The 15,883-nt window shown below is 51.5% G+C and overlaps 1 protein-coding gene and 1 pseudogene across 1 annotated transcript in view; both read right to left on the bottom strand.

The window, feature by feature from the left end:
- Nucleotides 1-15,883, bottom strand: part of GNAO1 (G protein subunit alpha o1) — a 132,007-nt gene that overhangs the window by 50,652 nt on the left and 65,472 nt on the right. The window contains 1 exon segment of the mRNA XM_039880918.1: nucleotides 4,488-4,629. Within this exon segment, the coding sequence (XP_039736852.1) occupies nucleotides 4,488-4,629 (142 nt within the window).
- LOC120617469 (uncharacterized) lies at nucleotides 246-364 on the bottom strand (annotated as a pseudogene).

The following is a 15,883-nucleotide window of genomic DNA, read 5'->3' as shown; positions in this document are numbered from 1 at the left end:
AGCGGTGGAGGAGGGACAGACATGAGGAAGACAGAAAGGCTGTATGAGAAAAGCAGTGGGGGCTGGCCTTCGGGTCCCTTCTCATATTTTCAGAGAAACTTAGGAAAAAATATGGGATTCTTTTAATGACTGTACAGCACCTATTTAAATGGGACTCTGCTCTGGACCTGAACCACACGGATGATAGTTTTCGTAGCATTACGTGTCTATACTCTATATGGATGTATATATTTATTTATTTTTTACGCCTACAGCACCTGGTCTCCCTAGGTGGTCTCCCATCCAAGTACTAACCAGGCCGGACCCTGCTTAGCTTCCGAGATCAGATGGGATGGGGCTTGTTCAGGGTGGCATGGCCGTAGACTATACAGATATATTTGTGCTGTGCGACCTTGGGCACGTCACTTAGTGTCTCTGTGCTTCATCCTTTTAAAAGGGTAACTTGTAAAATGGGAATGACAATAGCACCCAGTGCAGGGGGAGTTGTTAGGATTAAATAATTTAATGCCTGTAAATTGTTTAAAATGGGCCCTGAAACACAAAAATAAAAGCTTTAGTTCTGAGTCCATCTACTCACTGATAACTCCCACCTGGAAACCAGACTCACCATAGTGGGCCCAGCCCAGCCCCATTTCCTGACTTTCTGCCGGGTTTCACCTTTTCCCCAGTCACCCAAACCGGAAGCACTAGAGTCCCAGTTTCCGGATTCTTAGCCTTTTACCCAGAAGCCAGCTGGTCACCAGGCCCCTTTCTTTTGTCACCACACCACTTTGCTGTACTAGTTTCCGACCCCCACAGAGACCCTCACACCCCACGGTGGTCCATCACTGCAGCTTCCCCAGCCTGCCTCCCTCCTTCGGTCTCTTCCCCCACCATCCATCCTGTGTATGTCATCACGGTAGCTTCCTCCCCGCAAATGTCCATCCGGCGCGTAATAAATGCGGTGGCTTCCTCTCCCCGCACCATCCATCCCGTGGATGCCACCACAGCAACTTCCTAGGGCGTGTTTCATCCCAGCCCTCCCCAGCTCAGACTTTATCAATGGCTGCCTACCGCCGACAGGGTAAAAGCCAAACTCCTTGGCATACTCTCCAAGGCCCACCCATCCTGGGCCTAACCGTATCCCCTAACTTCCCCACACCTCGCCCATACTCCAAGCTTCTGTTCTGGCCACTGGCCTCCTCCGTCAATCGAATCTCCTCTGGCCGCTAACGATCCACCGCTTTTACTCACGTCCTTCCCTGTTCCAGTCCCCTTCCTCACCCACAAGCCATTCCTCTGCTTCAAGGGCAGATCCAGCCTCACTTCCTCTAAGAGGCTTTCCCTGACCGCCTTGTGGAGTGGCCGAGTTCATTCAGCCACGAGCAGCCCTATCTTCCTGAGGTGACCAGTTCCTTGAAGGTCCCATCTCGCCTTTGAATCTTTACACAGCACTTTGCACAAAGCCTACACATAGTAGGTACCCAGTCAACATCTATTCCTTTGGTGATGAGGTTACAGGTACTTTCCCTTTTTTTTTCTCTGAGAATTGGGAAAGTTAGAAGAGCTATTCCACTCAAGGGTTTTTTTTTGAAGACCTCCTATGTGCTGGGTACTGTGCTGAATGTTGGGGGTGAGGAGGTGACCCAAAGGTGAATGACACAGGTCTTGAGCAGAGAAGGACCTTAAATCATGAAGGAGCCGTTATTCTAGGCTCCATGGTGGGCTTCGTGAGTTCCAAAGGCCCCGAGATTATGTACGACATTTCCTAGATGTGGGCACGTGTTCACTGCTCTGGGGAGAAGGCTCACGGCTTTCCTTAGTGGCTCACATGGCTTTTGAGTGCCCGAAAGGGCAAAGGTCACTGCTCTCCCTCAGGGTCCTGCCCCTCCCCCAGCAGGCACTGCAGGCTGCATGGAGGCTCTCTCTCCTCCGACACACCAGGGCCTTGGAATTTGCTTAGAGCATCTGCCCCCTCAGCCTCCTTTGGCTGGCTCCTTCTCATGGTCAAGTTTCATCACGAATGTCCCTTCTGAGATCAAGGGAACTGCCCTGGCTACCCAGTCTGAAGTAGCTGACCCCTAGGCTGATATAGGGGGTCCCTGCACCCAGCTCCCCAGACTGTAAACTCATGCCAGCCGGCTCCCAGAAGGCACCTTCTCCAGCTACCTGGCTCCTTCTGGCCTGAGTCTTGGATCGACTTTCCTTTCCTGCTCTTCACAGGTGACATAACACAGAAGGAGGTGCCCAAGTGCCCAGAGGCTTTTATCAGCCAGGAGGATCGTCCTTGATGAGCCAGCGCTGTCCTGGGGACGTCTCGAGGGCCTGGCACAGTGCTACCTGCCATCCAGAGCTGGGCTCTGACTCTGCTGTGTCCAGCAGACTGTCCGGGGTGTCCCCACTCTGCTCTGGGTCTCCCTTTCCATGGAGCCCTCCCCAACCTCCTGCTTGAGTGCCAACCAGATGGGGAAATCCCAGAGCCCCTGGGAAACCAGCACTATCGTCCATAACAGATCATGTTCCTAGCGATTCCCAAGCAGTCATCACCCTATTCAGGATAATAAAATGGAAACAAAATCCCACGGGAGCAATTAATGTTTTCCAAAACTGTAGGAGAAAAGCATTCCAAAGCCACACTGACTTTTCTGGGTTATAATCAGGACAGGGGATTTTGGGAAGGAAGTGTTGGTTGCAAGGTGGGCATGGCCATGAACACGCACTCTTGGAAGATCTCGTGAGGCAATGTGTGTGTGTGTGTGTGTGTGTGTGTGTGTGTGTGTGCGCGCGCGTGTGTGTGCGTGTGTGTGTGTGTAGGCGGTGTACTGGGACACATGCTTCTTTTGCACTGTGTCTGTCACCTGGTTAACTGAGATTCAGGTGCCATGCTCTCTCTTTGGCTAAAAAGGAGACAGAGAGACCAAAGGCCCGTGGCCTGTCTTGTGTCTGAAGATCAGATCAGGCATTTCCTGCTCTGGGTTTTCAGGCCTGAGTTAATTAAAATGGGTTAATACGTGTAAAATGCTTAGCACAGTGTCTGGCAGCTAGTAGGTGCTCAGTAAATGACAGCATTTGTGTTACCACTGTGGCCATTATTACTAAAATGACGGAAGCCCTGTCACCTCCTTGGCTACCCCGATGATCTGAGTAGGCATTTGCTGACTGCCTTCTCCAGGCACTGCTCCCACTGTGCTCATTCCTGTATCCCCAGCAGCCCGCACAGAGCCTGGTTCACTGTGAGCCTCAGTGGATGCTTGATGGAAACAGGGCAGAAGAACTGCGGTACCCTCTTCCCACAGGCCCTGGCTCTGTAACCTAATTAAAGCCTGTCTCCCAGGGGAAAAGTACCTCCTTTGCAGAATCAGCTTTGGGTCTCGTCCTCCTGGAGGATCAGAGGACGGGCCTGGGCCCTTCTGCCAGCATCCGGCTTCCCCACCCCAGGCTGGCCTTGGGCACACTCTGTCACCCAATTCCTGTACCTGGAGCAGCCAGTGCCTGAACTGGGATGACTCTGTCCTACGGAATTCGAGTTTTGTGCATAAAACTAAATTTCACATTTAGAGCGATCTGTCAGATTGAGAGAAGGTAAGGATAGTTTTCCTCTGTGATGGAGCAAAAGTGACTGAGTCACACAGTAATCAGAGATCAATGTTTTCCATCCAGAGGTTCCCATGTGGGGCCCAAGGTCCCAGAGGCCTCCACCTGCCTCCCTTCTCCATGCTCCAGGTCGCAGAGAGAGGACTGCTGGGATTCGGAATCCCACCAGGGGACAAAGAGCCACTTCCGGATAGACTTCTCAGAGGCTGTTTCCCCCCACTCCCTTTAATTTAGCTTTGCCAGTGTAGCTGTATAAAGTTCAGTCTTACAGTTAATGCAAATATTTGCAAATCAGAGGCTTTTATATACTTATGCCAACCACCACTTATCAGCTGCCTGGAAACTCAAGTGAAAAACAGTCCCTGTCCTAGGATGTCCACCTCCTACAGGAAGGGGAGCCCCTCAGGTCCCCAGACTCACCTAGCGAAGCAGAAAACACATTCTTCGGTGTAAAGAAGTAAAGGATCAGTTCACAGGGCTGCGCCCCCACCCGCCCCCGCCCCAACGAGGCACAGGAAGCTCCCCTAAGGAGGGGGATAGTGGCCACGCAGGGCTGTTATGTTCAAGAAATATTTTTTCTGTTCAAGTTACTTGCCCAAGTACTTGTCCAATGTCATGGGAGTCCCAGTTCAGAACTGTCACCAACCCTTTCTCATCTGCAGAATAAGCCCTCGAATTCTGTGGCTGTTGTCTTCCTTGGCGACTTTGCTGGGAGGTCTGCTCACCAGCGAAGCCCCTGTGTGCGTGTGCCAGGGGGACTGGCATACTGGCTTAGCTCGGTGACTAGCTTTCTCTCTTGTATACGGCATAGTCTCTTCCTGTTCCTATAAGGCAGCCTGGCATTATAAAAAGGACACAGTGGGGCAATGGAGTCAGGCCCTCTCCTTGCTGTGCCCTTGGGCTCAGCGGCCTACCTTTCTCTCCTTGTCACCATACTCGATGCCCAAAGTGTCCATGGCCCGGACGATGGCTGCCAGGGACTGGATGGTGTTGCTGTAGACGACAGGCTTGTACTGTTTCACGTCTTCTCCAGAGAAGCCATCTTCATGGATAATCCTAGAGAAAAACCACACACACACACATCTGATGAGCGCACTGGGCACCAAGCACCAGGCGTGCGAAGTTCCTGGGCCAATCCCCTGGCTTAGCTGGCTGAGGGCTAGGTCCAAACTGGATGCTGAATTACTGAGCTGCTGCATTAATACCATAAAACCTGAAGGGAAAATCTACCCGATTTACTGAAAAGTAATCTAAAAAACAGAATAGTGGAAAATGAAATGCAGTCTTTTTACATTCCCCATATGCATGTGAAAGAACCGTCCGTGAACAAGGCGTTGTAGATAACACCTGAAAGCACTTGGAACAGGAGAAACATGCACGAAGTGCTCGATACATGTCAGCTGTTAGTATTTTTAAGCGAAGCTCAGGGTTGTAACTTAAATATCCACTCTGGAGAGTATTGCTGAGGATCCCTACAAGAAGCCTGGGAAGGAATAATACATTTTTATTTCACAGAAAACTCATAGTGCTTTTAATGAGGGTAAGGGGACTCATTCAAAATGAACCTTCTTCGTCTTTGAAGACAGAAAAGTCAACACAAGGAGTTTGCCGACACTTCCATCCTTGGCTGGGATTTGACCACTATGTCACCCTTATTCTGGTGGCTCTGAACAGTGACACAGAGGGCTTCAAAGGTGACATCACAGTTCTCAGAGGCCACGTGCTCCCTACCCTCCTGTTCTCAGGTTAACACTAGACACGCCCTAATGTCCCTTCTCCCTGTAGGTGGTGGCCGCCCAAATGAATGCTCACTGCTGACTAGGTTCCAGATAGGAACTAGAAAGAGGGGGAAAAAAACCAAAAGTTTGCAAGAATCCTCTTATAGTTGAAGTAATTAAGAAAGAGCGAATGGATTTTAAGACTAACATCCAACATTTGTCATCCCCTAATAAACCGTGTGAACTCCTCTGTGGTCACGTTTTTCAGCCCGAGATGGAACACCACGCGTGACATGTGCGTGCCCCAGTCTAAGAGGGGGCCTTCTCCCCCACCTCACCGCAGCCCCGTTCCATTCCTTAATTACAGGAGAAAATTGCTAACGATCCTCTTTTTCTTAAGCAGCTTAATTGAGATATAAGTCACATACCATCCAATCCACCCATTTACAGCGTGTGATTCAATGGTTTTTAGTATCTTCAAAAGGTTGGGCAATGATCCCCACAATCTAGTTTTAGAACGTTTTTGTCCTGCCAAAAAAACCATGGACCCATTAGCAGTCACTCCTCCTCCCTGACCCTAGCAATAAGCAACTGCTAATCCGCATTTCATTTTTATAAATTCGCCTATTCTGGACATCTCATATAAATGGAATCATGCAAGATGTGGTCTTTTGTAACTAGTTTCTTTCACTTAGCATAATGTTTTCAAGATTCACCCATGGTATATCATGTATCAGTACTTCATTTATTTTTATTGGATATATCACATTTTATTTATCCATTCACCAGTCGATGGACCTTAATGATTCTTGTTTCAAAATCTGACTTGGTGCTTGGTTCTCTTTATCCTGAGTTTCTCTGAGAAACAGATCAGAATAACCCTTTTGACTTTCCACTGACTTTTATTTGCCCTCTATCCATTTTCGTACAAGTTTCTTGAGGGGGTATAACCCAGCCTGGATCACTGGTGCAGTACCCCAAAGAGATCCCAAAGGGACTTGTTAGCTGCCACTGTGAACAACTAGAAAAATGGGCAAAATGCATGAAACTAGCATTTTCAGACACTAGAGATGGGCAGCGCAGGACTGTGACCTCCGAGAGAAGGGGGATGGTCACGGTGAGTCCTGTGGTTGCTCTGGCGCTTCTGCCTGGTGGCGTTTACCAGACCCCAGTGCAGAGAGGGGTAGTCCGAGCAGAGCGCAGTGGTCGTCCTGAGCCAATGAGAGAAGAGTCGGAGTTCAGGAAGGCTGAGGTGTCCGGGACTGAAGGGGCGGGACTGAAGGGGCGGAGTACCAGAGAGGGAAAACTCCAGAGGGGGTGTGTCTGAATAGGGGTCCCATTGAGTCTTTGGCTGAATAAGGGCGAGACTTCACAGGCTTGGCAAGGACCAAGTATCCGGAACTGATAAGCTGAGCACTGCCCAAAGCTTACTCAAGGCTGGGAGATGTTTGAGTTCCAACCAGCCAGGGTCGGTTTACTCTCTGTGCTAAGTGCTTTACTGTCTCATTTAATATTCAAAACAATTCTAGGAGATAAAAACTATTACTTCCCTTTTACAGATGAGGAAACTGAGGCTCAGAGAGCTTAAGCCACCTACCCGAGGCCACACACTTGGTTAAGTGTCACGTTGGCATTCGAGGCCCTGCTTGTGACCACTGGGCAGATGCTGAGAAGCAGAGTTGCTTCTCCTGCCCAGGGTCCCTATACCCAGGTTCCCAGAGAGTCCAGAGATTTCAGACACAAAGAGAACACCAGAACACCTCCTACAACATCAGCCCAAGGAGTGCGGGGCAGGGCAAGGAGGTGTCTGGTTGGAAGTTGGGGAGGCAGCCCAGGGGAGTCTGGTCTCTTGTGACAGCCAAGGTGTGAGTCTTGGAGGAGACAAGGCCAGGATTGAGAGCAAGAGTGAGGCTGCAGGGGACCCCTTAGCTACAGTCATTGGCAGCTGACGCTGCTGTAGCCCCAGATAAACTAATCTTCATCCACATGGTGAATGACAGAATGCAAAATCAAGTCCCGGAGACATCATCTGAGCCACTGGATCCAGCCATGCCTGAAGCTAACAATGCCCTTACACTTTTGAGGATATGAACCAAGTAATTCTTTCCTATTTTTACATAAGCTAATTTGACTTGGGTTTCTGTCACTTACAACCAATAGAGTCATAACTAAAACATGTTTTGTACCTTGATGACAGATGACAACAATAATCAGAGGTCACCTCTTAGTAGACTTGTTAATTTTCTGTCTTTACCACTGGCCTGTCAGCCCCTGGAGGTCAGATACCACATCTCAGTTCCCCACTCCATACCACCTGGCACAGGGCTGGCTCTGGACCATGCTCAGAGAAAGTGGGGAATAACTACACGAGCCAGGAGTGCACAGATGCACAAGACCGCCTGTCTCCGCGGGGCGGGAATCCTCCAGATTGCTCGTGCCTGCAGAGCCAGGGTAGCAAAAAAGAGGCCAAGCTCGATGTTGCATTGACGCCTACCCCAAACTCGGGGACTCTGAGAGGTGTTCCAAGCCACCGAGCCAGAAGAAACGTGGGAGCAAACAAAGGCTGACTCTGCGGTCCTGAGCGCTGGACTTTGGACAGGAGCCACCAGCTGGACTCTGGGAACCTGGCAATGCAATGAGGGAAGATGGGGAGCGAGAGGGAGGGGAGCACCAAGCCCACCTGAGCAGGTCTCAGCTTTCTGGAAAGAGATAACCGAGGAGGGACCCCTGGCCCCACGACCCTCAGCTCCTCTCCTCTCCTCGTTGCCTGGGGGACTCAGCAGGAGGCCCGGGCTTGGGCTCCCAGTGCATGGTGCTTCCTGCCCCCCACCCCGCCCCCAGTACAGACTGCACTCAGCTGCACTGAGACTCCCCAGGCGCAGTGGCCTTATATGGTCACAGAAGCAAAGGCTTGGGAGCTGGAAGGGACCTTGGAGGTTCATCTGGCCCAGCAGCCATTCTCCTGAATCACAGATGCCTCGGAGATTGTGACAAATGCACCCACACACACAGCTTTGCCCCCGATTTCTGGAGGTTCGCGAACTCACAGCTGCTGGAACGCGGTTTTCCCGCTCCATCTCCCTGCGGGGTCAAGCGCCCCTCTGCTTCCCTTTACCACCCTTTCCCTCTTTCCATCCTCCACCAAATCTCTTTAAGGATCCGGATTAAGGGGGGTGGGGAGCTTATGGAGCCAGACTCGAGCCGTGTGACTGGGCAGTTCCCGTCCCCGCTGGGGGCTTCTGCGTCCTCACTGCTCCTTCCGCGGAGGTCACACTGGGCACCCTCACTGAGCTGCGGTCAGGGTCAAAAAGAAACGAGAATCACACGAGGAAGAGGGTGGGGGGACGGCGCCCGGTCGGCTTAGCCGTTCCTGTGAGTGGGGCAGCGGGGAGAAAGTGCCGCTGGTTGGGTGTCCCATGTCTGTCCTCCTGAGGACAGGACGTGACTCGGGTCCACAGGGCGGGAAGGCTGGGGAGCCCTGGAGGAGGTGTGTTCGCAGCCGCACGCAGCGGGGCAGCGGGGCCTTCCCTGGACTGGAGCAGAAGGTCTGCTCCTCCCGCTGACCGACGTCGCAGGAGTAGCAGCGGGTCGGAAAGCTGAACTTCCCGATTTGGGGGCTGCCTAAGGATGTAAAACGCGTTTGTGATCACGGCTGGCGGCTCTTGTGCTGACTGCCCGTGGCGGGGTCAGTGCTCAGGGCTTCGTCTGCGTGACCATGACAACGGTGTCCTGTCATCGGGGGAGACCTGATTAGCAATTGGGGATGTGGCCCTGCAGCCATGACCCTCCCTGGCGGAGGTGGGAAATAACCCCTGCGGCTTCATAGACTCCGTCTATAATCAAACCGCAAACAGTGAGGTGCCGGTGAGTTGACACATGGCAGCGAGCAGGGGCTCCATGGAACCTACCAGAGCACCGGCCCTGGATGGGTCTGCAATATGAAAACATAGTCTAACAGGTGTCGTGTGCAGCCATGTGGAGAAAACTGTGTTTCTGTGTTGGTGTTGGTGGGAGGAGGGGGTCTGGAGGCACGAGGAGAAGAGAGAAAAGGTGATGTAAGAGGATGGTTAACAAAATATCAAGTCACTTTGGGGCGGTGGCATTCTGTGAGTTTTACTTTTTTCTTTATGTGTTTGCTTTGTTTCCTTAAAAAAAGTACATTTGTTAACCGGAAGAACAACGGATCATTTTCAATTAGAGACAGACACTTCCTGTCTAACGAGGGTGGGCGGAGGGCAGGGGGCACGAGGTCAGGAGACCAGAGCAAACCAGGGTAAAGTCATTATCACAGGAACCTCCTGACATGTTTCATTTAGGTTCAGCCTGGTGTAAGGTCTTATCAGACCTCAAAGCCCACAAGGCCTGTCTCCACAGGGGCTTCTCTGCTTCCCAGGGGCTCTCATTCTAGATGATAAGCCTGGTACGAAAGTTAACAATATAAACTGGCACTTGCCAAGGGCTAAGTGAAAAGTCCCTGTGACAGACATCGGCTGCCACCCAATAGCCATTCCCTTATCACTGTGGTGAGTTCCTTCCCCTGCCTCCCTTGCAGCTAAGAGTAACCATGTGATCCAGGTCAAGTGAGTAGACTGAAGGGGAGCTAGAAACGTCTCTGAGAAAGGGTCCTCTTTCCTGGCTCAGAGAGAGAGAGGTCTTTGAGAAATAGCTTTCCTGGCCTGGACCCTTTCCCACTGCCTTCTGCTCCTGGCTGTCCATCTACTACTGATTCCCTGGCTTTTTGCCTTTATATGTGGTTCTGTGAGGAAGTAAATATTGGGGTGATGGCAGCCACCTTGTGACCATGAGGGTGGTAGATTACACCACTCTGAGGAGGGTAGATCAATGGGTTTCAGGGGTCTCCTAGTGACCCTGCTGAACTGCCAAATCAATCTTGGGGCTAGTAACAAAGATCGTTCTCTTGCCACGATGCCCCCTGAGTGAGACAGAGCCCACACAGAAATGGTCACTTGCCAGGTGGGAAACTGTGACTTAGAAGAAATCTGCCTATTGGCACATGATTAGCTAAGTAGCAGAGCAGGGACAAAATCCCCAGAGGCTCTGCCATTGTGCCAAAGGCCTCTCATTTCCCTCAGCCCTCCCCTGAGGTAGGAGAGGTGATGAGTGGTGACACCAGGTGAGAAAAACATCAGTTGCAACACGCGAAGATTTTTTTTGCTCCTTCTGTCTGAAAAGCTCTAGTTCCCGATAATTTGGAGCCTTCTTAGAGGGTATTCTGTAAGCTTCTTCATTCGGCCATTCCCTAATTCACTTTTCATTTATTTTTGGGTCCCCACTATGCAGGTAACAAGTGCTGGGGACAGAGGAGTGAACTGATGGACACAATCGCTGCCTTCAAGAGCCTGCTCTCCAGTACGGAAGCCAGATGTTGAATAAGTAATTTTATAAATGGTTATTTAAATGATAATTGGAGTAAGTGCTACCAAGGAGGAAACTAGAGCCTGAAGGAGATGCAAGAGGAGGCAGGACCGAGGCAGGGCCAGCTGCTCGGGGAGCAGCACTGGAAGCTGAGCGGGCGCTGGCTGCACAGACAGGGAGGGACACGGGACTCCAGACGGGGAACAGCACAGGCCAGGGTGACACTCTGGAGAGCCTCGTCTCTGTGTGGTCTCTGCGTGCCTCCCAGAGCTGGCACCCCGGGCGCTCGGGAAATGTGTGCTAAGTGAACAGAAGGCACTTTGTGGGCTGGAAGGTGGGACCGGAAGCCAGAGACCCCAGTCGGGAAGGCTGCTGTGGATCTGTCGCTGGCGTAGGCCTGATGCGCCCTCCCTCCTGAGGTCCCTGCTGAATCGCACTGAGAAGGGTAAACAACGAGCTGACTGGATGGGAAAATGTCACAAACGGCAGCGAGGCTCAGGCGCTGGCAGGAACCGCAGGCCAGCGTGGGGGGAACTGGCGGAGGGGGTCCTGCTGAGAGCCCCCGCTCGTCTTCTCCCTGTCGGCGCTCCCACCAACTGTTCTTGTATTTCCTTTTACCTACATGAGGTCTCGAAGTCTTGTGCCCCGTGGGGTGTGACCTGCAGGAGAGACCCCGGCCCCTCCCTCGGTGGATGCCACCGACTGCGAGGAGTAAGCAGAGCGGTCGACAGTGGTCCAGAGGGCACTGGTGTGGGCAGGGCCAGGGGGTGCGTGGGAGGTTGGTGTTCCCAGGACCTGCAGCAGCCCCAATTCTCTAGAGGATACCATTCATTCATTCATTCATTCATTCATTCCACAAATAAATACTGAGAACCTGTTAGGAGCTGGACACACCCTGACTCTCCTGGTCACTAACAGTGTGAACTATGAGCAAGTGCTCAGCCGTCTCAGGCCTGGGTCTCTGTAAGATGAGGAGAATGACTGCCCCTCATACCGCTGTCAGACTATTAAATAATGTGTGGGATGCGCCTGGCACACAGTTGGGCCCAATAACTGCCGGTGGCCAGTATTATTTAAAAGTCACAGACTAATCAGGGCTAGACCACTTGCCTTGTCTCCCAGGCCGTGGGTCCCCTCCTAGCCAGGGTGGCAGTACCTTGACCTAAATGAATGGGGTGCTGGGGAGACAGACGGTGTCCATGTTTTGAACACTGGCCGGGCAGAGATAAGATGTATGTGTTTTGCAAAGTAATTACGTTGGGACCTTGATTTCTGATTTCGCAAAGTTCTGAGAGCGGCAGCACTGGGATCTGGAGGCTCCTGATGGGAGCTGAGGAGCTTTGCTCTTCTCTAGGCATAAAGGCCGTTTCCTTGACTGGAAGAATTGGAGCAATCCTTGAAATTACTGCCCCCTTCAATCTCCCACCAACGGCCTCCTCCTCCTCTAAATCCCCAGAGCTCACTGCTACGCGCCAGGTGCACTTCATACAGCGCCCAGGGACAGTGGTGAACAGTGCAGACACAGCCCCTGACCTCAAAGGACTTACAAGCTAGTAGGGGAGGATAAAGAAACAGAGAAGTAAACAAATATTATAGAGTGATAACCACAAAAAGGGTAGCGACGGCGCCGAGGGAAAGAGTTAGGAGCTAGGAAAGGAGGTGACATGTGAAGCTGAGGCCTGAACGATGAGAAGGAATGGACCCTGCACACATGTGAGGAAGAGCATTTCAGGTAGGGGACAGCACGTGCGAAGGTCCTGGGCACCTTGTGCGAGAGGAATGGTGAGCAGCCAGTGGGGCCAGAGCCAAGTAACAGGGACAGTGGGGTGATGAGGTCAGGGAGGGTAGCGGGGACCAGAGCATGTAGGGCTAATGTGTGCTACTTATATTTTTTCTTAAAACAGTCACCTATTAAAATAAAAAAAGTTCATCCGTGTACCTCTCCAAACCATCTTGACTTCCACCGGTGGTTCTGCTCTAGGTGTGGATCAGGTTTAAATGGCAGCTTCCCCTCCTTCTCCCCTGACTTCTCCAGCCCTGACTGAGAGGCCTGTTCCTGGAACACAAGGATTCTAACCCACACAGCGAAGCAAAAAATAAGCCAAGAAAATCAGCCATCATCCCACCGACCTGCAGGGAAGCACTGTCCACATGCTGGCATATATTCGGTGTTTTTACACGGCAGTCCACGTGTGTACTCTTTTTCCTGAAATGAAATCACACTATCTGGCTCTGTGTCACCCAGCAGTTGTCACTGGCGGCTCGGTGTCCTATCACCTGAATGGGCCCTGAGTCATTCAAGCAAACCCCTATCGGTGGACACTAGGATTGTTTGTGGATGGGAGCTCTTCCCGGCTTCAAATTCAGCAGCTGGGGAGGCTGCCTGACCATGAGCCTGTTTCTTCTAATGAAGACAGAAAGCTACGAAACCAGGACAGAACGAGCCAGTGGTGGGTGACCCCTGGCCCTACAGGCTGGGCTTGAGTGACCCAAGTGAGCACCAATGGGATCTCTTGGCTGTTTGAAAAGAAGAGGATAAAGACTCAGTTTGAAACCTAGCTGTTTAACTATGGGGTGAAAAATAAATGAGACCCCTCAGTAATTAAAACTATATTTAAAACTCGATATTCTAATATTAGAATAATACAGACTCGAAGGGTATTTTAAAATAACAGTATCAGGCAAGCCATTCCCCAGGGGAACGACTAGTACAAAACAAGAAATGTGTCCTGTTGACAGTGACTTGCAGAAATCTGTTATAAAGATGCCATTTTTAATAAGGGGTAACTCGGGCCAGAAGCAAAGATGTCAGCTGCCAATTGTCACCAGACGGAGCCAGGGGCAAGGCCAGGACTCGTGATTCCGGTACTGAGCCCGGGCTGCCATTATCCGGAAAACAAGGTGGCCCTGCGCTTTCCCAAGACGCTTGGTGCTGGGAGTGGGCACACTCCAGCCATTCCACAGGCTGTGCTGCCCCCAGCGTGGCCTCCTAGAGCACTATGCCTTTTTTTTCCTCTTGGTGGTGGGGCTGGTCTGAATCCTGGGGCTGTGGCCTTGGATGACAGACGTCATGCCTTGGACTTGGGAAGCAGAAGGTCCAGGTTCTTAAGCAATTAGGCCACTAACAAGCATCGCGACCTCAGGTGAAGTGAGCGAAGAAGGCCCCAGAGAGCCAGGCCTCTGGCCAACCCTCCTTAGCTGGTCAGTGCCATGGGACCCTGCCCGGGGCCTACCTCGGCATTACAGAAAACCCTGTGAGGCAGCTCTGCCAGCCTCCTGGGAGGGGACCCCAGCCTCCTCATCTACCCTTGGATGCCAGCCACTGGCCCTTGCCATGCTGGTGTTTTTAGGAAACACTGCCACTTACTGTGGCAGCTTACACCTGTTTTGTCAATCAGGAGACCTGGGGTCTGGTCTTGGCTCTTCCACTGACCAGTTGGCATGAGCAAGGACATGTCACTGGGACTCTACAGTCATTTCTTGTGTGTGCTACTCCAAGCTCTCAGGTCAGGTGTAGGCTTTGGGCTTGGGCTGTGTCAATACCTGCGGTCACCCTGTTTTACTCAGGTTAACCAAGCTCTGTGGCCATATCTATGTCTTTACCAAATGCAGTGTTTTTGGAATGTAACAGCTCACAAAACATGAGGGCAAATAATCAGAGGGACTCTTAGTGGACAAAAGATTGAAGCGCTCTGAAATAGAGCCCTGCATACGTCACTGAATTCAAGCTCTGCTAAACAAGTCACCTCCTCAGACTCTGGCTAAAAGAGGTCCCTTGCTTCCTTCATTCCCCGTCTTTGTCCTGCCTTATTTTCCTTTATAACGTGTATCACTACTTAATATATATTTCTTTTTACTTGCATACTATTTGTTTTCCTACCTACCAATGAGCTCCACAAGGGCGGGGGGACTTTGTCTGTCTCGTTTGCTGACCACAGGGCCCTTTACAGGGCCTGGCACATAGTGAATGATCAATAAATGTTGGATGAATGGCTGAATCAAACAGGCAATTGCTCAAGACCAAAATGGCAGCTCTAAAATGGCAGTTCTACAGATGACTCCTTTCTGTGAAGGTAGGTAGCCTGTAAGTTGTGGGCCAGGACGAACATACACCTGCCCCAGACCCACCACCGCCACCTGGCATCCCCAGCTTCCAATCCCGTCTCCATCTTGGGTACTGAGTGGTCTTCCCTTAGGACCCAGAATCTGTGGCCCTTTCCCCAGTGAAATTAACTCCAGTCACCTCCTCACTCGCCAGCATGGGTTCACCCTGTTTAACCTGACAAGTGGGTTCTCGCTGGTTTCCTCTGAGTCTGGACAGGCGGCCACCTTACGTTGCCCACTCCACAGTCAATTCTAGGAACCTCCAAAGCCATTCTTTGAAATCCAACTGTTAAATTCATTGGTTATGTTGCAAGGACGTGGCAGAGAGCTTTATGGCTTCCCTGCCCTTTTTACGAAGCCTTATGTAAAGACACAAGCTCTCCTTAAACACAGTAAAAGCCCGTGAGTGAGGCAAATTGGTTCAATGCCGATTTTACTGCCTAAATCTAAGTAACATTTCTGGTTCCCCATCTGCCTGATTAGGGCAGCTGCTAGATCGTCCTTTCTTCTGCTGACATAATGAAATGAAGTATTCCTATTAGAACATTATGTTTGATATATGAACAGTATTATGCATTGGGGGGCAGTTTGCACAGCTTTATTATGTTTTGTGGAAAACACACAAGCGAGGCTGCAGAGCTTTGCCCATCTCGTTCAATCCTGGGGCGGCGGGGCGGGGGAGCGGGCAATAAAAACCCTTCCCGCTTACCGTGTGTCTGCTCGTTATTTATGTTCTCTTTAGCCCCTGCACACGCTCCCATGAACCGCAGGAAAGAGGGAAAACGCCACCAGAGCCCGCTGCCTCTGGCAGACATCCCACGGGAAGGCATTCGCCAGCCCGAGCCACCTAGGCCGCCTCCCTTTCTGATACCAGGTGGACAAGTGCAAAAGGCTGTGTCATCTGAGCAGACCAGGTGGGACTCTGGCAGTCTGTGGGAGGGCTCCTGTCTGGGCTCTGCCCGGCTCCCTCCCCACTCGCTGTGGGATGCAGTGATGACTCACCGCAGAAAACGCCTATGAGCGAGGACGGGCTTTGTAACTGGTAAACGAGGGCCGGAGTGGACATCTGCTGGTTTTGCTCGCCCAGCTTCTCTTCTCCCTTCCTCAGGAGA

This window comes from Pteropus medius, unplaced genomic scaffold (genome assembly GCF_902729225.1).
Source record: "Pteropus medius unplaced genomic scaffold, Ma_sr-lr_union100, whole genome shotgun sequence".
Classification (NCBI taxonomy): Eukaryota; Metazoa; Chordata; class Mammalia; order Chiroptera; family Pteropodidae; genus Pteropus; species Pteropus medius.
Note: the sequence above shows the minus strand (reverse complement) of the source record. Positions and strands in the feature narration are given on the sequence as shown.